This window comes from Tetrao urogallus (genome assembly GCF_951394365.1).
Source record: "Tetrao urogallus genome assembly, chromosome: 4".
In the NCBI taxonomy this organism is placed as follows: Eukaryota; Metazoa; Chordata; class Aves; order Galliformes; family Phasianidae; genus Tetrao; species Tetrao urogallus.
In genome coordinates this window covers 54,531,513-54,557,468 of record NC_136817.1, presented here as the reverse complement: position 1 = coordinate 54,557,468, position 25,956 = coordinate 54,531,513, and the positions used below count along the sequence as shown (strand labels likewise).

General features: G+C 35.9%; 1 protein-coding gene across 1 annotated transcript in view; it reads right to left on the bottom strand.

Moving 5' to 3' along the window:
- The window catches only part of ADGRA3 (adhesion G protein-coupled receptor A3), a gene marked incomplete at both ends in the record, with an annotated part of 60,351 nt that overhangs the window by 1,265 nt on the left and 33,130 nt on the right, over positions 1 to 25,956 (bottom strand). The window contains 12 exons of the mRNA XM_079534809.1: positions 179 to 274; positions 3,142 to 3,287; positions 4,237 to 4,360; positions 4,901 to 5,025; positions 8,923 to 9,131; positions 9,291 to 9,504; positions 10,519 to 10,722; positions 10,990 to 11,151; positions 13,691 to 13,840; positions 16,801 to 17,002; positions 24,247 to 24,411; positions 25,318 to 25,531. Coding sequence (XP_079390935.1) covers positions 179 to 274; positions 3,142 to 3,287; positions 4,237 to 4,360; positions 4,901 to 5,025; positions 8,923 to 9,131; positions 9,291 to 9,504; positions 10,519 to 10,722; positions 10,990 to 11,151; positions 13,691 to 13,840; positions 16,801 to 17,002; positions 24,247 to 24,411; positions 25,318 to 25,531 — 2,011 coding nt within the window. The remainder of the gene's footprint in view (positions 1 to 178; positions 275 to 3,141; positions 3,288 to 4,236; positions 4,361 to 4,900; positions 5,026 to 8,922; positions 9,132 to 9,290; positions 9,505 to 10,518; positions 10,723 to 10,989; positions 11,152 to 13,690; positions 13,841 to 16,800; positions 17,003 to 24,246; positions 24,412 to 25,317; positions 25,532 to 25,956) is intronic.

Sequence of the window (25,956 nt, the reverse complement as noted above, 5' to 3'; positions counted from 1 at the left end):
ACATAAAAAGTCAAGACAAACACGTTTTCATAAGTGTCTTATACTTCCATTGGTTCAAAATGGTACCTTGAAATGATCTTGGCTGCATTACATTTTCTGAAGCATTCAAATCACAAGGAATATTCAGAAAAGCAAGACTGAAAGCTTGTAACAGAACTGTCAGTTATATGGTACTTACTAAGGTGCATTAGGTCTGCTGCCATAATTTCGGATGTTTGCTGCTGCTGTTATTCCACAAACTATGACAGGGATTCCTCCACCAATAAGGTAGAACCTAAAAAGTAAAACTAATATATCAGTGATTGCTTAAAGGCAATATTTTATTCAGTAACCCTAGAGGAAAAGAGAAAGAGCTTTCCAGGATTCTAGAAATATTTCATCTTGTTAAGAAAAAAATCAGATGAGTTGTGTTTGTGCTCCAGCAAATTTTTTTTTTTTTTTTTTTTTTTAAAAAAAAAAACTCTTCTACACCACAGTTTTGCTCTCCCAATGTAAATCCACTCCTCCTTCAACTTCTAACTTCCCTCTGAGGCACTAAGCATACAAGGTACATAAAGTCAGAAGGGAGATGCAACAGCTGGCAGTCAGAAGTTACAAATTACTACAAAAGAATATATACACTTAGAAGGAAATAGTTCTTGAAAATGAATTAAGATGAATTTGTTTAATACAGATACTCTTCTGAAGATCAGCCACAAGAACTGGTCATTTGTTTTCTTTTAAAAGGACCGAAGTTGTAGTATGCATCTCCTGCTTCCCTGTGGCAGTGTTAATGCAAAATGCGTAAGAATGAGGGCATATAATGTTAGACGATCTAGCTTTAACTTTTAATTCCAACTGTCATGAATTCATCTTGAATTAGTTAGTGGCAGATCAATAACTGCAAACAATCATTCCAATCAATGCCACTAAGAACAGCACTTTATGTTAATCCTGTCAAAACTCAGATCAAATTCAGATCAACATGCACTGAAAACTATTTTTGTGGTATATGCATGGGTAGTAATATTCATTCCTGCAGTCTTGAATTTACCCATTGCATTACAAACTATTTTGTCTTAACTCAAAACAAAACAGTCTAAAATAAACCAAAGTCTTCCTTGGAGGTCCAGGTACACAAAATATATTACTCAATTGCCCAGGCCAAGAAGGATCACGTTTTGTCACTTGTTTATAAACTGTCACAATACAGTTAACAGGAGGAAGACAGACAAAACAGATGGTTGTGGCAGACCTTACTCCACTTATCTATCATTACAAATTACTAAATCACTGCCTCAAACGTCTACCACTATTCAAACAAACAGCCAGTTTAACTTGGTTCTACACAAGACAAGCTATTATTAGTGGGGCACTGAAGTAACATGGATTGTTTGCAGATTGTAGTTCAGTCTGCTGTACTGAAGGATCATGTTTATTTACAATAAACAGCCCTGAACTCCTCTCTACCCTCTACCCAAAAAAACCCACACTGAATTGATTTCAGAAATCTTTTTTATATTGTTTATGACCTGTGACAAAGCTGCATGCACTAACACAAAGAACAGAGGTCATCATCAACAATAATACCTTACATGCAATGAAGAAAACACAAAACAAAGCTTATCTGTGCTAGTGGGAAGGATGATTATTGGATACAAAATCCATTTCTCAAAAGGTACCCCCAGGAACCGAAGATCATTGTGTATGCATACTGTCTACCTACCAACTGCAAAGTGAACTTTTTGTAAACACAAAGAATGCAAAGCAGAATAATTTGTATATGGATATACAGTTTTCTTCTCATTTATCATATACATCTACTGGGGTTTTAATTTGTCCACTTTAAAATATCCTTTGTTAACCTGAAAAGGCAGGTGAGAAGAAGAATCTAAGTAGCACGAAGACAAATTCTGAATTGGTTGTTTTGCCTCTTTCCACTCAAGAAACAGGAAGACTGAAAATAACCAATGACTGGTTCCATACAAACAAGAAACTCCTGCTCAGAAGTCCTTGCCCTCTGCTACAACTGGGGAGGCTTGTTTTGAGCACAAATATAATAGGCAATTGAGTGAAGAAAAATTCTTCCACAGCTGCTGAGCAAAAATATCACACATTGACTCAGGAAATCCTGATCTGCAGACAAGAATGTGAGAATACATAACGTATGTTTGCCCCGTTCTTGTACTTCTCTCCAGAGCTATTGATGAGGGTCCAAATCTGAAGAGGTGTATGTTTGTGTTTACATAGAGCTACGTCTGTGAGGCTAGTAATTTTACTACAAAATTTTCCAGAGAAAGAATGGCATATAGTAATAGCGGATGGGGAAAAAAAATTGCAACAGATGTCAAAATGCCCATTCAATATTGCACTGGAAGGCACACATGATACCCTACAATAAATGGAACAGATTCTTTTTCTTAATATAACGGACAAAATTAAATAACGCAATGGGAATGCTCAGTGGTACAAATACTAACCTTCTGGCTCACATACACTGTAATTCTATATGTTTGTACATTGTACCGCACATTTTAGCTGATACTTAGAAAAATGGTTCATGCTTCTGTATTTCAAAACTAAGCTTTCAAAACACTTGCCTGTGTAACTAATCAAAGTTAATCAATGTCTGCCACCTTGTGGAGAATTCGAGCTTAGCAGTTTTTAATTAATATCTGGAGGCTCAGTGAGCTATGTGTATAAATTACATTAATGTTTACTATTAGAAGTACTTCATAGGGGAAATTTTACAAATTAAAAGTTTGCCCCATTTCAGTGATTTCAGAAACAAATATTCCAAAGAGGAACACTTTACAAAGAACACTACTTTTATTTGATAATGACATTTTTGGAAAAATGTATTAAACTATACTTAAATGCAAGTCTTTGTTAATTTTCTGGTAACAGTTCTCCCCAGTCATTTCCCTATGACAATTTAAAGGAAAGTGTTCCAACCTAAAGCCACAGTCAAAACCTCAGATGCATTGCTGAAACAGTAACATAAGATCAAGCATCCTTCACCTCATCCTCACTACCAACTCTTGGAAACAGAGAAGTCTGGAAGAGGCTTGAATGGCGCTTGGAAAAAAATGCTATTGACTTTACAACTTCCAGTCAGAACATGAGCATGGTGATCTGGCATTGTTCAAACAACAGGCTCACCTCAGCATTGGTCTGGGTGGAGGTGGTGGCTCATCAGTATCTTGACATCTTTTTGCTTTTTTGGTTACTTGCTTGTAAATATTACGAGATGTCACTCCCAGCCACAGTACTGTTGCAAGAGTGGAATAATGGAGAATTATCCCAACCTTAAAAAATAAAAATAAACCCCTAAGCATTTATAGCTTACCAAGCTACAAAATTATCATTTACTGTATGATTGGCATAAAACTTGAATTTCCAAAATTTCAGTTCAAGAAAAGACAATTTGCTACAATGTTTTCAACTCTCAATTTAATAATTGCAAATTTGAACAAAAGCACTAGGGAACATTACAGTAAAGGATTAGAAACTTTTAGGAGTCACTGGAGGAAAAGAAAACACTTCAAAAAATTTCCACTGACATTGTTCCAAAGAAGCAACTGCGTAACTGAAACATGGCAACTGAATGATAGATGGCTCAATCTCAGAAGAACAATAATCACAAAATAGAAGACCTGATAAAAGCTGTTTGTTTAGAGAAAGCACAGGTCTTTCACTTCAAACACTTCTCATTTCCTCCTTTTAAGTTATCCTGAGGCACTAAAAATAATTATGTTTCCATTTGCAGAAAGCAGTTTTTATATGGTCTGTAAATGTCACATACTTATTACAGAACTGTTATAGAGAGCTGTAAGTCTCAAAAATAAAAGATAAGGTAAAACAACCACTGTGATAGCATTTCTGGCTAAAAAGATCTGCTGCTTTTACGAAATATTTTTCCAGTTTTCAAATAACAGATTCTTATCTTTAAGGTAGAAAAATGTGATTCTTCGCCTAAATTTAGCATTCTGATGAAAATGCCTATACAGTACTGCTGTTCTGTAGGAGGCAAAGGGGTGTATATGAATATAGTGGTATTAAATGTACCTGACTTCTTCAAAAGACATTAAGCACAATTCCAAAATGTTCACTGCTATAATAAATAAACCTCAAAATATTAAGTTTTCATATTTAAAGTTTCACTTTCCCTAGCAAAATAATGGGAGAGTTAAAATCTTAACATTATTTTCTGGAAATAATTTCAACTTATTTTCTTTTGCTTCTGTGTTTACTTACTGCTTGGCAAATGCTGGCATTCCTGGTCTGAGTTACGCCTCCAATGAACATCACACACGTCAGGAAAATGTGAAAACTCAGGTTAACCAGCATATGCCAGCTTTTCACACTGATCCTGATCAGACTTAAAAACACAAAAAAAAAAACAACATAAAAACATAGAGCACAGCTGCATTATCATCTTTCAGAAACGAAATATACAGTCATGTTAAATGAGATGTAATTACTGTTAATGACTGTTTGACTACCATGCATTTTGCAATCAAACAAGCTCTGGACTTCATTACAAGAAATTAACACGCCCTCCTATTAACCAGTTTAATACAACTATTTTGGCCTTGAATCAAAAAAATGTCAGGATCCAAGCTTTCATGTCAACACAAATGTAAAAAGTAGAACATTGTTTAATTCCTCTGTCGTTTTTGAGAGTGGTCATTTCCATCACCACAAAAGAAAAGAGAATGATTAAAGAAACCCTAAGTTACAAGACACAGATTATCACACCAAAAAGAAGAGATGACATAGCTACTTCCTTAACAGTTTGTTTGCATCAACAAATTTTATAGGAAAACATGGATACAGATCACCATGTCACGTTCAAAACAGAAAGAAAAGGTTGTTGCAAGCACTAAGAAAGCAGTTTAGTCTTAAATTTTATTCATACCTGTGATGGTATATATAGCTGACTATGATCATCAAGAGGCACATTAGCAAAACCATTGCAGTGGCATAAATTACTGGATGCAAGAGATCAGCTGGCTGTGTATATAATTCAGCTTCTGTCAAGTCCTGACAACAAAACCAGAAGTAACGTTAGTCCATCTCCTTATTCTGTAGCAATGACAGAGGAAAAAAATATATAAATATATACACACAAAATTAACAGGAACCCTACAGATAAAATGCTATGTCCCCACTGTCTCCCCCAGTTAGTTAAGGTAGCTCACAAATACCTCCTGTTCTGGCTGAATGTTATAAACACAGTCATATTTTAAAGCACGCTTAAATGTCATGTATGTAGGAATACAGAGACAAGTTAGCGGTTCTGACAAAAGCAATTTTATTATTTTTAAAATGTATCTAAGTCTGTATAGTGTGTAGAATAACACTGTGTTCCAGTGAAGATTAACATCTACAATAACTTGGACAACTTAAGAGAAACCGCCCTCAGCAAGTTTGCAGATGATGCCAAAGTGGGGGAGCAGATGAGCAGGCTGGAGGATATTAAGGACAGAGAGAAGCGGGCTGGGAAACATCATGAACTTCATCAGAGGAATAGCTGAACATTCTGCATCTGGGATGAAATAACTCCCATGAATGCAACAGTATGGGCTAGGTGCTGGACTGAATAGAAAGCAAGGAAAGAAGAACCTGGGGGTGCTGGTAGACAGAACTTGAAAACAAGTCAGCAGCATACACTACAGCCCAAGGCCACACTTCACGGTACCAGTGAAAATGACACACAGGTGAATAGAAGCCATTCCCCTCTGCAGCCACCTATGCAGAACTGTACTCAGCTGGAAGCCTCCTAGCACAAGACAGACACACACAGGATGGTGCAACAGGTGAAGCATACAATGGAGGCTGAAAAGGCTGGATCTCTGAGAAGAAAGATGGGTCAAAAAAATCAATATTATTATATTGGACTAGTTATTCTAATAAGAAATCTCATCATTATATTGAGCTATCGACTGGGATAGTACGAAGATGACAAACTTTCTGGAGCTGAACAGAGAAGACAGAGGCAATGGATTTCTTACTATGAAGCTAAAAAATAGAATTCTATGTAGTAGGTACGTTTCAGCTCAAGTTGAAACAATTTAGTAGGATTGTTTCCCTAATGGTAACAAATTTGAAAAATACTTCAGTGTCTTCTGACACAGAATGAACTGCTTTTTCACTGGTATTAGGCAAACATGTCTATTTTTTCCTTTCTGGAATAGACCATACACAGAAACATATCTTCTAGCTACAAATGGTGAGTCACTCAAACTTCAGGAGATGTGCAAATTTCAAATGCCTGCTGAGGAAAGGAGAGCAAATTCAGCCTTCACAAAAAAGAGAGAACATTAGGAAGAAGCTTCAGCTTGCTTTGGAGAAAAATCACAGTGATATACATTCTATTTTTAAGGTTCAGATGAGTAATCTGATTTCATGGACAGGAGAAGAGTTCTTGAGTCAACAATTACCATTAAATTAGAGTTAGCAGCATATTCACTACTCCTTCAATTCTTTTATCAGAATATAAATTTGTTATTGCTAAGTAACTCACCAACCTCGATACAAATTTGATCAAACTGCTGTTTGATTTTTTTATTTTTTATTTTTTATTTTTTTTCATTTGTTTTTTTTATTCACCTGGAGATCCTAAGGACCACATTGCAGTGACAAGTATGAGCGAAGGTACTGTTACACAATTAAGAACAAAAACCTTAGGAGAACTCCAGTCACTGCTTCCAAGCTGGTGACAGGTAGCATGATGCCACCTACCTTTTATTGTAAGTGTAGAGAGCAAAAGCTACAAAATCACAAAATTTAAAATGAATTTCTAAAGTGTTTGAGAAAATTCAGCAGGACCCAATGCCCACTACATCAATGGAACTCTGATCGCACTGTCAATTTTTCATCATATCTACTAAAAAGGAGTGAGGAAGCAAATGTTATTTTTGAGCTAAACTGATCATAAATAAAAATTTGTTTATAAAATGTCAATAAAACAACAGAAGAGATGACATTAAGAACGCTAGGGTGTTTACAACCTAGCAGCACTGGGTTTCTTCTCCAGAAGCACTGCTTTTACTTTCCTCTCCACTGCAGGATGAGAAGTATATATATACATACACACTAATGAGAGTTCTGATGAGTCTCCTAGTTATCTGTTCCATTATTAAGCAGTAGTTCAAATAATTTCAGAACACATACAGATTTTTATAGCTCTATCTTTCTAGATCACCAGATTAAAAAACCAGGCACTCAAATACAGCTCCCTTATCAGAAAGGAATTTACATTATGTTCTGAAACGTACACAGATATACAAGTACATCTGCTTTTATTTTAAATAGGTATAGAAGAATAAATAATTAAATAACTCCGGTTATTAGCCAGAAGTCATGCAGCCAAGATAATGAATACTGCTTTCAGACCCCTGGCCGCCACTCCTGTTTATGTATTTGATGTATTTGTTAATGATAGCTCTAGAATTAAAAGCCAAACTTCTAAAACAAAAATCCAAAAACTTCTTATAAGCCACTGATCTGAATCCAGGCTTATGTACCACTATGAGAGTCTATTAAGAAAATAGGCTATTGTGGCCTTTTTAAGTTTTCAGTTAAATAATACACAGGCATTATGAAAAGCATCTTCAGCAGCTACTTAGAGAGCCAGAGGTTCTGCAGTATTTTAAACTATGTGCAAGGAACAGCTTAACAAATAAAATTTGGTCTTCCTTCTTTCACCTATCCTCTCCTCTCGTCTCTACTGTCTAATGCTTTGAACATTAGATAAGTTTTAAGGAGTTCTGAGCACACACAACGACAGACATTAGCAGAGCAGGATGAAAGCTGCCTCATACTCTTTTTTGACTTCTGATTGTCAGCAGTTTTCTACATATCTCACAATATACGTAGATACTGATGCAATTGTGCCATATATAAATTTAGAAAGTCATTTACAGCTGCAGATTAAGTATGTCCTTCATTTTTCTTCCTCCAGATGGCAGAAACATGACCAACTTTAAGCAGAACTTCTCTCTGAATGTATACTATACCTACAGATGAAGTTTAATTCAGTTCTAAAGACAACAAATTCAGCAAGTTAGCATAATGCTTTCTTAAAGCTTTTACAATTTCACCCTGTTTCTTACTAGTTTACCACTTTTATGGCATCACATCTTATACACACTGATGACAGAGCAGGTCAACAGCCACTGGCCATAAACTGGAAGCTTCCCAGGCCAAATTCCAAACTGAAGAGCTCTGGGAGCAAAGAAGAAATCCTACTTCCTAAGTGAACAGCAGGGAATGAAGGCACCTCTCTCCCTTTTTATGCAGCTACCATTATATTTTAGAACTTGTTACCTATTAAAGTTGAGATAATGCTGTTTTAAACAACATTTAAAATGTTTTATTTTAGATAGTAATTATTTATTTGTTCACCTTTTCAACTAATTTCTTTTGGCAATGGACCTACATGTTAGGAAGCGAGTAGCTTATTTGTAACAAAACAGCTACAAATTATGGACTAAAATAAAAACAACAACAAAAAAACACACAAAAAGCCAACCCAACAACCTGGGAAGCTTTAATAATGTTAATCAATTTTATCCAGCAGACAATAACAACTTCTCCAATATTACTTGTTCTTTATTTTGAGCTGTCATTATTAAAGTTCATAAAAGCACATATGATTAAAGCTCATTAGCATGATTTCTTTCCTATAGTATAGTACTTTCTGCCTAAAAGTTATTTTTATTTCAAACACTCAGCAGTTAATCCCACTTTGACAGTTTTCTTAAACCTCACCTTTAATGAAAACTTATATTTACAGAAGCAGCAACTGAAGATTTCTATGCCTTGTTTTCTTAATAAAGGAACAAGGGAATGCTTACTTTAATGCAAGAACAAAGAACAGTTGTGGTTCCAATACTTTTAAGTTCCAGAAAGAATATGTAGTGTTAAGTATCATACCATTAAAACTGCATAGTTGCTGAGGGAGTAGCACTGAATGGTAGTAATGTTTTCATCAGACAGAAGAATGCGACAGCCATCAGACTTCCACCCTCCTTGTCCGTTCAGTAGATCAAAGTCCCACTGAGCTGCAACAGCATCTGCTCCATGTGCAATACGCCTCAGTGTCACATTTATAGGAACATGGTGACTGGCTGGGTTCAAACCGTCTATGACAAAATAAACGCAGTTGCACATAAATTTCTCAGCTGGCCAAGTGCTAAAAAAAAAAAAAACCTCTCATTTTTTAGACACGCACAAACTTGATGCAAATAAGTCATCAAAAGTGTCTCAAAGATCATAAAAATGTAATAATATAAAAAACAAACCTATCTTGGTGAGAATGACTGGTGTCACAACTGTACGACGTTTCCCATCATCAGCAAGGTTTGTTGAATTTCCTGTTGCTGGAAAAAGCTTTCCATTGCGAAATGCAATAAGCTGAAGCTTGTAGACAGACTCATCTGCTGGTCTGATTTCTCTTTTTTGCTTCTGGGTGAAAAGAGAAGCTGGCAGCTGGATAGAAGCCTCTATGATTGTATTCTAGAAATAAAGAGATTGTAAAAGTTTTAAAGACAAAGTGAAATTTTCTTTACAAACAACTCCTCCACCTGAACACTGTCAGAAATGAAAGCACTGCAACAAATTTATTTGACAGCACTTAATAATCCACAGTAGAAGGCCCGAATCTATTAAAAGTCTTATCCCTTTCTTAAAAAGGAAGGAGAAGTGCTAAGACTCTGTAATTGCCTTAATTGTTGCAGCTGGTAAAGTTGAAATGGAAATCAGCAATTTGTTACAACAATTTCCATACTTCCGGCAACTAGAAGCAGTAACCAAGGCCAGGTGAGAACACATACATGCAGCAAAGCACAATTTCCTGTAACTGCACATCACTGTCATAGAAAATGAAGCACTCTACCCAATAAGGCTTTGTTACATTGTACATAAACTATGGTAAGGGAGCATGCCTGTAAATTGTACAGAATTACACCATTATTTTATACATGGATCCTGCAGTGATGTTCAAGCACATTAAGTGTAAAAGCAAATTAGTGTGCAAGCCATTCTATCATTCTGATACACAGATGTGCATTTGTGTGGGCACGTACACACCTAAAATGAATACACATGCCTAAAATACACATACTAATAAAGTGACCCTTTCAAGTCCATGCACATGTACCATTTTCTAGTTGAATTAACAGTGTATGTTGATTGATATGTAATTTAATATGTAATGAAGGAGAGCAAAATAAGAGGCAATAACTACTATGACCTAGGGAGAATTTCAATTTCCCTACTTTTGAAACACAGAATCTTTCCACTTAACATGTTTTAAAAAGAAAAACCACACCTATTCGTTAAGAAGTGCGTCCGTTAAGAAATTATTCCAAAATCAAGCTACATTACTCCTTCTCATTTTAATTATCCTTTGTCACAGTCATTCTGGATTACATAAGGATGCTACTTTAATATTAGAAATTGCTTTCCAAGTGATTCATATTTATTATATCATTACAAAGATAACAGTGAGATAAACAATGAATATCCAACCTTTAAAGCCAGACTTGACAGCGTATTTGAAACATTGCACTTAAAACTTAGTTGCTTATCTAGATTTCCATCTGGATCTCTTCTGCCATAATCACTGAGTCCTGTACGGTCTGATGTAGCCACTTTCTGAAATACAGTGCACGTCATCCCAGTGAACCCAGCAGCCTTTATTACGTAAGCCTCAAGAGCAATATTTGGAGAATACTGTAACAACAACAGCAACAAAAATTTAATAAAAACATATGCATTACAGGAAGAATAACAAATAACCTGTAAGAGATTCTCAACTGTAACAGTATGCAAGAAAAAAACAACCAAAAAGCAATCCTATTCCTATGTATCTGGTAGGGAACTCAGAACATTTCTACTCTCTTCTCCACAAAAAAACAGCACACATTTTAGATAACATCAAGTTCTATTAAACAAGGAAAAATAATCAGCAAAACATTTTCTAAACAAATCCATACTTACAGTAGAATAAACTTGAGCTCCATTTGCAAGCCGATACATAGCAATTTTTTGCAGACACTGTACAATTCTAGTGCAAGCCTTGGATTCCCTTTGTGCCATCCACAGAACACGTTCATCAGCTAACATAATGTTACTTGCTATATCCACCATCACATCGCCAAGCTAACAGGGAAAAGAAATATGGTTATTTTGCATTTTCAATAACATACATCAAGGATAATAATCACCAGAATATGCAATACTACTTCTCAACATCAACACTCAAATATCACACCAATGCAATTTGCATATTTACCGTGCACTTATAGAATAAAAACATGAAAAATTCAGGTATTTTATTAAGATTCAAAAGGTATAATACTCCACATTCTACTCTGCTAATTGTTTAAAAAAAACAATTTACAATCAAATTCAAACCTAAAATAAAAACAAATAACCATAAATCGGCGGCCATGGTATAGCTTACACATTGGGTAGAAAAAAAAGGAACAGAGTAATACAGGAAGAACTTGCACACAATCCTTCCACTCCTCTTCCTTTGGCTATGCCTTTCTTTGATTCCTTCCTTGCATATCATTAGTTTTACACTGTCAGTTTTAGGTCACAAGCTATTCACGAATGATGGCAAGTAACCACAGGTACAGAGTTGATTTCAAAGCTGCTAGTTACACTGTTATGAAGCTGTTGCTCACGTATCTTACCTGGTCTTATGTATGACGAAATACAAACCAACAAACTGAATTCCTTTATGTACACAACAACTATCAAGCATCTACTCTGGATTTTTCGCAGCATTTTAGGAAGCGGCAAATGCTGTACCAGAAGTGAAAATGCATGTACTCTGAATTGAATGAAAAGCCATTTTCAGAGACTAAACTTTGTGACGAATTTTCTACATAAAGAATACAAGGTTAGGTATGGAAAAGACCTCCCTCACATCCAGAAGTTTTTTTTTTTTTTTTTTTTTTTTTTTTTTTTTTTTTAATTACTCTTTGTACTTTTAAGAGCATTGCTAGCAAGGTTAGAACATAGCAGATTGTTCTCATTTTTAAAAATCTTTTAAAGTAAGGGCAAAAATGCTAATATAAAAATATTCACTGTTTTAGGAACTGATTTTTTAGGAACAGAACCTATAGACGTTAAAAACTCAAAAACTATCAAATAGCATTGTGCAAAATCTACAGGCTGAAGCACTTTTGTTGAATTCTCAAGAACAGGTCTAACTTAAATTAATGAAGATGCTCATTATTTTAAAATAGGTACCATGCCCTATACATCTACAGATGGTGTTTTTACAACGCATTATCAGTATTAAGATCCTGAAACCATAGGACTCCTGTTTTAAATATTGTGTATTATTCTTTCACTTTAAGGTATGTGTAAGTTTTTCAAACTGCAATCTAATTTATGACAATCTACTGAAAACGTTCTGAGTGTTTTCAGCTTCTTCTTTTCACATGAAAAAAAAAAAAAAAGAAACATTTTACCATTTACAGTATTTATATTTCAGAATAGCCCACTGTAATGCAAACTGAAGTGACCACAAAATCATATCCACAGTTAAAGAGTCCTGCAGACACTAACAAGAAACACGTCAGTCTTCCTAACTAGTAGAGTATTAAATGAAATTGCACTCACATCCTTTCAACAAATTAAAACAAGGTTGATATAAAATCAAACCAGTTAAGATAAAAGAACATCAAGGATATGTGTGAAATTACAAAAAAATTTAACTTTTTCTTCTCCATATCATTTATTACCTTCAAACATGCCAGACTGTGAAGCTCTCAGCTGTGATTTATTGTCTGTAGAAGAGAGTATCCTTATAATGTAACTAATGGCACAGCATTCTAAAATGCTTTCAGCTGAATACAAATATCAGCCATTTAATGAACTGCTTGTATAATTGCAAGATGTACCAAAAAAATTGCAAGCTATGATTGTAAAAAATGAATTGTAGACTGAAAATTCTCCAAGGAGTTCTATGAAGAATTTACAGCCAGCATTTATGGTTTTCTGAGGGGTGAAGAGGAAAATTTGGCTGTTTATTTTTTGTGCAAGGCATTGCAATCAACAACTGCCCAACATGCACTGTAGAGTGAGATCAATTTAAACCTCTGTTCAGCAGTGAAACAGAGAGTTCCTGCCCACCGGTGGGACTGCTTCATCACTCACACTTTTCTCCCCAACAATGAGCGTTCTCTAAGATTTTATTTTAATGTCTTATCTTATCCTTCAAACTGTAGGAATTCTGAAAACCTTAGAGATACAGCTCAATACTGAATAAAGACATCCTACCATGGTGGGAGGGGAGAACATAAGTCTTGTTTTATTCATTATTGAGAGGATCTCTGAGGCTTTCATTATTCATCTTTTTAGATAAGAACAGACCAATGAAAACCTGCGTGACCCACTCCATATTAAATAAAAACAGACTTACTGTACCTATCTCCCTGCTCCAGTGCTGACCAGAGGTGTTACTCACATTACAGGTCCAGTGAATGCTGGATGATCTCAGCGCGAATGCAAAGTCTGTGACCATGGGTCAGCAACTTCAGAGACCTACTAAACAAACAAAGAAATGGGATAGAATCTGATAAACCACTAACTCGGTGCCTGCATCTACTGTTGAGAAGGCTTCACTGCTCAGAATACTTTAGGACACTGGTTATTTTTATGCAATGGCAAGTTATCCAGTTACCTCTTTGTACTTTTCTGCAAATCTTCCAAATTTCTCTATCATTTCAGCCACAAAAATAACATCCATCTTATCAGAAAAATTTGCTGCTTCAACAGTGTAAGCCAAAAGCTGTCTTGCTGTCGCCAATGCATTAGTGAGGTTGAGCGGCATCTACACAAAGAAGAAACGATGTTCACTTTTTAAAAATGCTTAAGTACAAGACAAAGAAAAACACTTCAGCAATTCACAAACCAGCATTTTCTCAAAAAAGAATAACAAACCCCACAGGGATCACAGGAGAGTTCAGTTTAAGTAGCTAGGAACTACTACCCTATCTGCTAGCAACACATTCTCTAACATGCTGAAGAACCAAGACTTGCGGCCTTAAATTTTATTTTGTCTTATTGTCTTAGAAAGGAGAGAGATTATTATTATTATTATTATTATTATTATTATTATTTTTAACCAAAAAGGGCAAAAATGACAGTGCTGTTAAAAGCTTATTCTGTTTTGCATGACAGCTTTGAGTAATGTGAAACTCCTAAAACATGGTGTTTCATAGCAAGAGAAGCCAAAAAAAATTCTAACGCACCACTGCTGTTGCATTCTCTTGATTCTATAATTACTAGAAGTGTTTATAATGGAACTTGCACAAAAAAAAAAAAAAAATCAAACCCAAGACAGATTATTTCTATGACAAAGCTCAATTGCTTAATTTCTGAAATAAGTACCAGGTTGAAAAACTCTTTACCACTAAACAAAACCTAACTCCAAAATCCCTGAGCTAGCAGGGACCAAAACCAGCAAGTTTCATATAGTACAGTAGAATGCTGTGCAAATGTTATCAGCTCACGTTCAGTTGCTGTTTATCCATTATAATCCAAACAAGAAGCATCTTGCCTCTCCAATTTTTGGTGTACAAACATTCAGTCTGTCCCACTATATTTGTAATCTGCCACATAAGCATAGCTGTACATCAGTCCCTGCGGGTCTTAGTCCATATACGTGGATTTGAATGCAATTAATGGAAGATTATTTTTTTCCAAAACACTACTTACAATTTAAGCATGTGACTCACAGTTCGAAGTCATAATACACATCGAACAATGAAAACTTTCAAGTTCAGGTATTTTTTATAATTTCTTTGAACTTAAAACATGAATTTCTCTCCACCTAGAACTATATCTGAATAAAGGAAAAACAATAACAGTGAAATATAAACTTACGTTACAAAGATTTTCTTCCATTTTAAATGTAGGCCCCTATTTGATTTAAATTACTCGGCAGAGTTCTAACGTTCAAAAGAGCTCATCAACTATCTTTGTGTACAAAGACTCTAATGACGCTTATAATATCATTAAAACATTTAATATGTCTCAGTGAAGTGATAAACTTTTGTGCTAAAAAGACTGCCAAACCTACTCCACATAAAATGAGGAAGGCTCTAATGAGTAGAAATCAGTCTCAGAAATCAAAACATGGCACTCTTCTCACTTTGAGGAAAAAAATGGAAATCTGCTTCACTGTAATACACACCTGTCCCTGTACTTTTAAAGCAGATAATAGAAACAGTTACACACATGGAAATCATACTTGTGCTTTTCTGAAACCAGAATACCATTCTGATACCCCTATTTTAAATTGGCAAATTCTTCTATAACCCGAGAAAAACTGCAGCTCCAAATTTGGGTGGTAGTACACAGTCTATACCACTGCCCTGCTACAGGTGCTGCTGGATAAACTTCCAGGGTTAAAAAAAACACAACCCAGTTTCATTAAAGCTCTCAGTAAGCAAATAGTGAATCTTGCTGTGTCCCCCAGTGGGGCAACACCTCCCACCTGCTAACCGGACACAGAGCACCACCATGACTTCACATTTCAATCCTGATATTTTCATGTGACAGCCAAAGGCTGCACCTCCAAGTGCCAGGAACGCGAAGCTACACTGCAAAATAGTTCACAGAATCACCAAATCACCAAGGCTTGAAAAGACCTCCAAGATCATCCAAGTCCAACTGTCACCTACCACCAGTATTTCCTCACTAAACTGTGCCTTTTATTACAATATCTAATTGCTCCTTGAACACCCTCAGGGATGGTGACTCAATCGCCTCCCTGGGCAGCCTATTCCAGCACTTCACCACTCTTTCAAAGAAGAAATTTTTCCTAATATCCAACTGGTGACCACAATCTCTAGTTCTATTGCTCATTAGGTGGGTGAAGAAGCTGACCCCCATTTCCTCACAATCTCCCTGGGCCACAACATACAGCTTTCTCCCTTTCTCCTCCTCCTACATATCCCACATCACTGTTCACAGATCCTCTGGACCAGAGGGGGAAAGTAAAAGCTAATAAATATGTAGTGGTAAGTAGAGAGGGAGCAAGTCAGCAACAATGTTCTACAGTGTAGATCATAACAAAACATTCTCAGACCTCCCTGCATCCATTTGTTGCACAGGTGTTGGTGATACGACACACTGGAGAACATCAAGCTCAAACCAGAGGGCTCAAGGGTTTACGGAGTATTATACAGTGCAGTGCCTATGCATGGAACATTTACATATGCTATTTTGCAATGATGTACATAAACTAGAGAAAAGTCTGAAAAGGAATTTGGAATGCAAATATTTCATAATTAAAAAAAAAAATCTAAAAAATGCTGAAAAAAATCTTTATAAATTCTATCAGATTAGAAAAGTCTCATTAATTCTTACGATCCCTAGTTAACTCCCATTATCCACAAAAACAATTATGGGTGTACTGTGCCAGAATTGAGCAGAATTTGTCCACTTTATACTATTATAATTACAAAAGCTTTTCTCTGTTAAAAATACAAATGTTTCCTTGTAGTACATATGCAGGATAAGGCATCCAGTTGACAAATACATTTATTACTTGTACCATTCAATTCTCTTTATGCTTTACACAAACACACAAGAATAAAAATTTCTTGATACATTTAATCTGAGGACAGCCAAAATAGATCACTCAACATAAATCTACAAGTTCCATTGTACTCAGGAAATACCCATTCAGCCAGACCACCAGTGCTACGTACTTAAAAGAAATGACAGACTTCAGAGTTTTTATTTTCATCAAAAATTGTGATTTTATAGAAATGCACAGATTACCTGATTGAACATGTAAAGAACTCGGGTCACATCATTTGCATATTGGCACCTAGAGTAGTCCTCTTCTGCCCAGTACCCTCCCCTGTCACATCTGCGCCAAGCTCTTCTCTCATCTTGCGAGTTGCCAGGATATATCCCACTGCCAGCAGAGTAACGTGTACACAGTAGGTATGCTGTGATGCCTGCCAACGTTCTAGGCCACCTGGGGAGTCAAAAGCAAAAAATAAAATAAAATAAAATAAAAATAAAAAGAGAAAGAAATTTACATGACAAGTAAATAAAAGGATTATGCACTACAACATGAAACAGACACTCAAAATTAAGCATCGCTTAACTATTTAAAGGGCCACCTTGGCCCACCTTCTGTATTTTCAAGCTGTTTATATTTGAGCACTATGAACAAAACAAGTACTAATGCTAGCATATTTTTTCATACTTTCATGAGGTTGCAGGTGATGTGAAAAAGTTGCTCATTAAATCACACAATCATTTGAGTTGGAGGGGACCTTCACAGGTCACCTTGTCCAACTCCCCTGCAATGAACAGGGAAATCTACAGCTAGATCACATTACTCAGAGCCCCATCCAACCTGACTCTGAACGTCTCCAAGGACAGGGCATCCACCACATTTCTGGGCAACCTGTGCAAGTGTCTCACCGCTCTTAGTGTAATAAATCTTTTTTCTTATATTCAATTCAAACCTCCTCTATTTTTGTTTGAAACCATTTCCCCCTGTCACACCACAAGGAATCAAGTGTCTGTCCACTTCTTTCTTACACCCCCCTTTAGATACTGAAAGGCCACTATCAGGTCTCCTCAAAGCCGCCTATTCTCGAGGCTGAACAGCCCCAGTTCTCATAGCCCATATTTGCAGGGAAGACATTCCACCCCATGGATCATTTCTGTGGTCCTCCTCAAACAGGCCTATCTTATACTGAGGACTCCACATCCAGATGTAGAACTCTAGGCAGGCCTCACCAGCACAGAGTAGGGGTGTGGGATTATCTCCCTCGCCCTGCTGGCCATGCTGCTTTTGTTGCAGCATAGGGCACATTGCTGGCTCATGTCCAGCTTGCCACCCACCAGTATCCCCAAGTTCTTTTTGGTAGAACTGTGCTCTATCCTTTAGTCCCAGAGCTTGCATTGATAGAAAGGGTAACTTACCAATTAATAACAACAGTTTACAAGTGGTTTTTGTTGTTGTTGTGTGTGGGTTGTTTTGTTTTTTTTTTAATAAAACTAGCTTACTTCATGAAAAAAATGCATTAATGCTATCTAAATACTTGCTATATACAGTAGCAAGTCCTGCAAGCATTCTATTTGTCCTGTTCACATATACTGCATTCAGACTAATGCTAAACTGCAGATTAACAGCAGAGGACTGCATTCAAAGTGATTAAGAAACAGTGGCAGTAGTACAACCAGTGACTGATACTGCAGACAAACATCTAGCAGTTAAAAATTCACATGAGAATTAAGCACTCACAATATGAAGAAATTTGGAAAGGACTCCTTTCACTAACATGACACAGAACTAAGTATTTTAAGGAAACTTTAATATTCTCCATGTTTCTTCTGTAATTTTATTGTATATTTTATCTGCAGATGCTTATTTTTATTTATGTCAGTGTAAGAATAAATACAGGAAATTAAACTGCAATACAATTTTAGTGCACTGATCACTCAAGAAGAATTGTTTCAAAAGGAAACAATAATAATACAAAGAAACCAGGCCTGAATTATGCTGCAATGCTGAGAATAAGGAATGCCAGTCACGGCCTGCCCATGCTTCCTGCTCTCTCCCTGGAAAGATGCAAATAAGCAGTATTTCATAATTCAGAACACTAATACTTGAAATTCAAAGCAAAAATGACACGTACCCACAATAAAGAAGGCTAAATATATCAACTCTTACAACCTAACAGACTAGGCTTAACTAAAACCTAGCAAAAGATCCACTTCATCAACCCAGGCCTTTTGTACCATAACCAAGACAAGCTAACGCAAGCTCTCTTTCAACAGGCTGAAGAACCAACATACCTTTTTCCCAGTCTTAAGAATTTCTATTTGTTTTTACACACCACAGTTGTCACCAAAAACTGAAAAAAAATTGCTAGCCTACACTTGTGATTTAAAATTTGTAGTTTTTGTTTTGTTTTGTTTTTAAACATACAGACTGTATTTCAATAAACAGCCATTTAATCAATTCTATCATCTAGAACACCTAATTTTGTAATACATATTTCTGTGTTTGGAGTCTGAAATGAACACATTGATGAATGTTCCAGGCAAGTAAAATTTAAGCAAAAAAAAAAAAAAACAACACAGAAACTGAACAACTCTCTCATCAGTTCCATTTTCCTTTCTTATTCAGTTAATAAAGTTCTCATACCGAAGACATTGGAGTTATCCCAGTTTTCTCAAAAAGAGAAAACTTTTTGGGGTATCCTAAAAGTCCTCTCTAGCTGAATTTCCCATCAATTTCCAATAAACTCCAACAGGTCATTTCAGATATCTTCAGTAGTGAAAGAAAAGTGTCAAGAAGCATTTTGGAAAAACAAAACAAAGAAAAAACCCAAGCAACACATAGAAAGAAAGCTGCAGGTATCCTCAGAATGCATGAGTCATGGCATCACCAAAAAATTCAAGTCAGTAAGGAATCTAATGGAAGAAACTAGACAATTATTACAATAAGCCAAAAGAGAAAACAAAGAGTTAAATTTTAGTGTCTTTTCTAAGAGCTTCAGCATAAGAAGGCAATTCTCTGTACTGCAATGGCATGACTGAGTCAAGATGTGGAAAGATACGGATATATCCATATACAAGACACGGATTATTATGACCATCATCTGAATTTCTGAGTATCTGGAAGCTAATGATCGAGTCTTAAAGCACAGCTTCATCAAGCCTAACAAATATGCACTACACTTCTATTCAGCACCTCAGGAGTCACTCCAAGAAATTAAAGTGTCACTATTCAACCTCTACGTGGAAGAAAAACCCAACACAAGAATTAGACACTATAGACAATGTTAAAAGGAAAAAGAAGAGAACAATTACCACAGTTTTAAAATAACAGCAATGAATGACATGTTAATGACTGCTTACATGGGTGGATAGTGACAGAACAGGGGGAACATTTTTAAATTGAGACAGGGGAGGATTAGGTCAGATATCAGGGTGGAAGTTTTTCACACAGAGGCTGGTGACGCACTGGAACTGGATGCCTGGAAAGACTGTGGATGCCCCATCTCTGGAAGCATTCAAGGCCAGGCTGGAAGTGGCTCTGGGCAACCTGGTCCAGTGGTTGGCAACCCTGCCAGTGTCAGGGGGGTTGAAACTAGATGACCTTTGAGCTCCTTCTCAACTCAGGCCATTCTATGATGTACAGACATTGTAGAGAATGTAAACCAATTCAAATAATGTGTGCGTAATCTATATATATAGATAAATAAAAATATAAAATACACTCACTATACACTGGTAATTTCTATTCTTCAATAGGTTCCATAATTATGTGGTATTTTATCTCCTATAGAAAAGGAAAGGCAGCAGAAATGACAATATCTTCCTTAGAAAAACCACTTTGAAGTGCTGCAATCTCAGCAGCAAACTTAGCACAGCATTATGTGCGCACTCACAAGCTAATAAAAATAACACTGTTGGATCATGTCTGGCCAACTGATTACAGTCTGAACAAATTATGGATCTGTGGGAAGTGAGGAATGGGAAACAGAATACAATGCAAGTTAGCCAGAACATGTAAACACGTCTCAAGTCTCTGAAAAGTCTCTGAAATTGCTCAAACCAATAGCCAATAGCACATATGGGAGAAAATACAAGTTAAAGGATGAATTATCTCTTATGGATATAAAAACCTCTCAGGGAATGAAGAAAAAACAACCGAAAAAAAAAAAAAAAAGACAACTGATTACACAGCTGGAACAGCTATTAGACAACACATAGGCCTACCAGTACCTCAAATACAGCCAAAACTCAACTTCTAGCATGCCAAGTTCTCCAGAAACACTGTCATGAAGATGCTAAAAGACCACTTCTTTACAAAAATAATTTTATCGACATCGTTTTTTTTTTTAAATAAGTTTTGCATCGGTGATGACATAAGTAGATATCAAGAGGATAAAGTAGATAGCTTTAAACAAAGGAGGGTAGATTTAAGTTAGATGATAGGGAGAAATTCTTTACTCAGAGGTCATGAGGCAATGGAACAGGTTGCCCAGAGAAGCTTTGGATGCTCCATCCCTGGAAGCATTTGAGTTAAGGTTGGATAAGGCCCTGGGCAGCCTGATTTAGCAGGCAGCAATCCTATCCATAACAGGAGGGCTGGAAGTAGTAGATTCTGAAGGTTGCAGAATTGTAGGTGCTAAAGGGACCTCTAGAGATCAAGTCCAGTCTCCCTGCAAAGCAGGCCCCCTACAGCAGGTCCCTTCCAACATAAGCCATTTTATGTTTCTGTGATAAACTGGACATGAACAGTGGGACAATTAAAGCTTCCAAGCTTCCTGTCATTACTTCACATATCCAAATCAACGCAAATAAGTACAGTCATTAGGGAATGATGGGGAATTAAGTCCCTTAACGTTTCCTCTCATTCACACCACACTATGTACAGGCACAGCCCAGCAGTGGAAACTGATTCCAACTCTAATTATGCTTCCCTACTTCCCTATTTTTCCATAGTGAATGTCAACCTGAACCATTCTCAGACATGAACTGTTCAACTCCAGTGCATCCACAAGGTGAGGCACTGCTCCCCGGAGCAGGGTTCAAATTGTAACATGAAATTTTTGCCATTGGAAAAAAAAAAAAAAAAAAAAAAAAAAAAAAAAGCCTAAGCAAGCCTGACAGCATTCTTTGTCTCTTGTGAATCATCATCATCTTTCACACTTCAACCAACTGCTAGCAGAAGTACAGATTCAGATTGTATTAGCTCTCTTATTGTGTCACTGTATATAATTAGGTGCTCAAAGTTTATCATACACACGTGAAAGTAGACATCTGTGGGAGAAAATATGATTCATTAACATTTAAGTACTATAATTTCATTTCAGGAAAAAAAAGCCAGACAATGAGGTTACAGAAGCATTCTTTCTTTCATGCATGTTAATTCTGTTTTGAAAGCATTTATTTCTTTCAGCAGTAAATTTTAGTAACCAATGTGTTTTGCTATCATAATTGCATTTGCTTACAGGCAGTCTAATGTTTTTTATTATTATATCTTGGTAATTATCTAACTTCAACATGACTATTACATTTTTAACATTAAGCCCACCAACAGTTTTCCAAAGGGTAATAATTACATTTATGACGGAATTCTATCAACTACTAGAATAAACTTACACTACACAACACAACAGTTGAAGGACTTACTGAAGCAGAAGCGATATGTTATATTTTGATACATAAATTCTGTTGTCTATTCATTCATAGACTGTAACATATTTCGGGATATTAGCTAAAGCCTAACAGGATGAATATATTAAAAGAAAAAAAATAACAGAAGAAAACATTCCCGTGATGAATACTGTTTTCCCTAATCTTTATGAACTCATGCTGAACTATTACAGCATCACAGACACTGAAGACAAACATTTCTCCATCGCTACTCTTTGCTGTCCCATTTCTAAAGGATAAAAATCTAGCTGCCAGTTTTGAAGCTGCTTCCAAGCTGAAATGACTAGCCAGTTCCAACTAAAAAACTATAAAATCTCATTCACCTAGGATCATTTACAACCATCTGCTCAGAACCATTTTCTCGCTAGTCAAAGTCTTATCTCCATATGGTCTCAAAAGTAAAAAATTATCCTTTATTATTGCTCTACCTAAACTACAAATAGAAGACCGTTACAATAAACCCAGACACAGTGAAGCTTTTGATAAGCTGAACATTTCCTGAAATTTTATTTCTTTCCACTGAATTCTAGAGGGGGTAAAACCTATTACACTGAACAGTCGCTGAACAGCACAGGTTAATTTAATGGAAAACACTTTGAAATAGGCCCTTACCATCTGTTTTCACCTCTAATGGCAAATCAAAGAAGAACAATTCACACTTGTATCATAAAAAAATGCATAAGTGATTTAAATAGATGTGTATGCTCTTTGATGAATACAGCATCCATCTCTTTGACTTTCTTCACCTTTTATCTTAAGCAGGAAGTTCTCATTTGCTAATGTAGTGCTCATTCCCACAGTATGAGCCAACACAGTGTAAAAAGAGGATGTTCAGTGTTTCCTATATAAATAATTCATTACAATGTGAAAGTGAAACTTCAGTAATTCCAAACTGCTTTTGTGTGGCAAGCATGCTTACAGTTTCTTTCCTTACTAACAGTTCCTTTGTACCCAGAAACCCACTACTTTTCTTCTCAAAATCATCCATATGGTGAACAAGATGAACTCAGCAAAAAATATTCTCAGCCAGCTCTTTACCTGAATTTTTACTATGAATGGAGGAGGCCTTCTGCACTTGAAAGCTTATCTTTTTCCCCCCCATAAACTATGTCCCTATGTCCCTATTAAGCAAGTTAAACTACACTTTAACTTGTTTTTCATTCTTTAAAATGTCTTATTTCTATAGAAAGAAGATGACTGAAGAACTCTAATGCACATAGAGAAAGGAACAAAAGTTTATAAATAGATCAGACAGTAGATTAGCATAGCCAAGCAGCATAAATGAACACAAATAAAAAGCAGTTGCTATAATGTTACGAAACCCTACAAATACAGGGTTTATTTATGTTGTGACAAACTAATTATCTGTAGAAACTACTGCAGGGAGGGAGGTACAACACAGAGTATTATAAAGGGAATTACCTTACATACAGAGAATCTATACAGAAGCTACCTGGCACCTCCAGGAGTAACGTGTTGTTAAGAATGACCAGCAGCAGAAAGATCAGAAAAGGGAAAACAGGTGAAGAGGTAAGAAGAAAAGACAAAATACTCTGCAACATCCAGCACAATGGAATATCAGAGCTAGCTTTACAGTTCCACCATCAGTCATAAAAAGGAAGCAGCATTCATATTTTCTAAAGTTACATGTTTCTTGCATAGTTATTTTGTTATATGGGAGCAGCAAATTTTTCAAAATATAAAGACAACTCGGTGGAAAACCCACCCCCATCAGTACATACTCTAATTAACAGCTCTTCCAAAAAGTTTTATTCCAATAGTTCATATGTTTTTATATATATATATATATATATATATATATATATATATATATATATATAAATATAACAATATCAAGTTTGCTTTCCATCTATTCCAAAGATGCAAATTTACAAGATAAAAATTTACTAACTCAGTTGTGTACACTTCAACATATTAATCCAGAATAGATAAAAATCTATTCAATATAATTTACAAATGAAGATCGAAGTATGTGTCTTTAAAGCAAAAAAACTTCAGTTGAAAACCAACCTGAAATCTCCTTTATTGTTCACAACTCTCTCTGGAGGGCAGTATTGTGCCGAACTTTCTAATACCACAATGTCTACTGTCCTCGTATTATTTCCACGTCTGGTTTGTACATGGCAGCCCCAGTTTCCTGTGGAGCCAGCCTGAATGTTCGAGATTGTCAGTGCACTGGGAAGATAGAATAAACAAACAAACCTCAACAATCTTGCAACAATTTATTAAGTTTTCAGGAAACAAAGAAAGCACAGATACACAATGGAAAAAGCAACTAGTTACATAAAACTGGGATCTTATAAGTTATCAGTGAATAAATGCACTGTAATAAACAGAGAAATATTTGCTATTCTTCTCATTTATGCTAAGATAGGAGAGAAAAAGAAAAACTATGAAAAAAAGTTTCTCACTTTATGAAAGAAGAGACAGGAAGTCCAAATTACCACTGCTCTTAACAGTTGTTGCAGAAACGTCAAACTAAGACAATTACCTAAGTGCATAATTTGTGATAAATCTCTAATTTACTAATACAATTACTAGACACATAATCACTCTGTAGATGCTGAAAGAGTCAAAAATCTACTTTAAGTGGAATAAATAATACTTATACACATGTAAGTGTCCGCTGTAGAACTTCAGTATTACAAATGTGGTATAGTCAGAAACAAGAGGAAAGAATTCCATGTGCTTACCCAAGACTGGTTTTTGCAATTTTAACATTTTAAGATGACAAATGTATCATACCACAAACTATTATTTAATGTTAACTGCATTAGGAAATCTTTATAGTTTCTCAAAATACAACTTTAACAGCCCTGGACAATCTGCTCTGTTTTGAACAGGAGTGGGTGGGAGGAGGGGGAGTTCAACTACACAATCTGTAGAGTTCCCTCCTTAATAGTTAGTAACAATGACCAAAACCAGTTACTGTAAGATATGAAGTCACAGACTATGTCCCTGATAGGAAAATTTCTGTCTACACACGTTCACTCTATGTGGTCCTTACTGGTCCTTGAAATAGTCACCAAATCAGAGCAAGGAACAAGAGTGAAGAAATACAGTTTCACTGCAGACAGTTACCTTGCAATCAGTGAGCAGTTATGAATCATATTTTTTTCAACAAAAATACCCTGAGACTCATCTGTTTCCACAATTTTTCCATCTTGATACCACAAGACTTGCATGTCTTGATCAATATATGAAGCCATACATTGGAAGGGTAGACTGTCTCCTTCAAAAACAACCTGGCGGTGAGATGGAGTCATATAGAAAGATGGTAATTCAAGAGGAGGTTCTAAAATTCGAGAAATAAAAGCACAATTATTAGCCAGAAGTGTCATGTAAGTATTTTTCAAAAGAGGAAAAACATCTGCGAACTATTGATATAGTCACATAAGCTGATGTTTGATGCATCAGAAATTCAAACTCAAAGTATATATTCCATTAAATTCAGAAATAATTTGATAGTCCACGTTTAGAAGAATGAATACAAAACAGTGAAAAATATGGCTACACATTATTTCTTCCTAATTTCATAGAATTATAATTTAGCATTACAGGTATTCATACATACACAACAGAATCACAGACGTATTTCTGAAAGCAAGCAACACTGGAAAAGGAATAACGATGAGTCTTTAGGATCACTATTACCAAATTTCATTAAACTGAATTTCATATCTGAATTTCGGATAAACAAAAAGTCTGCTCAACAACGTT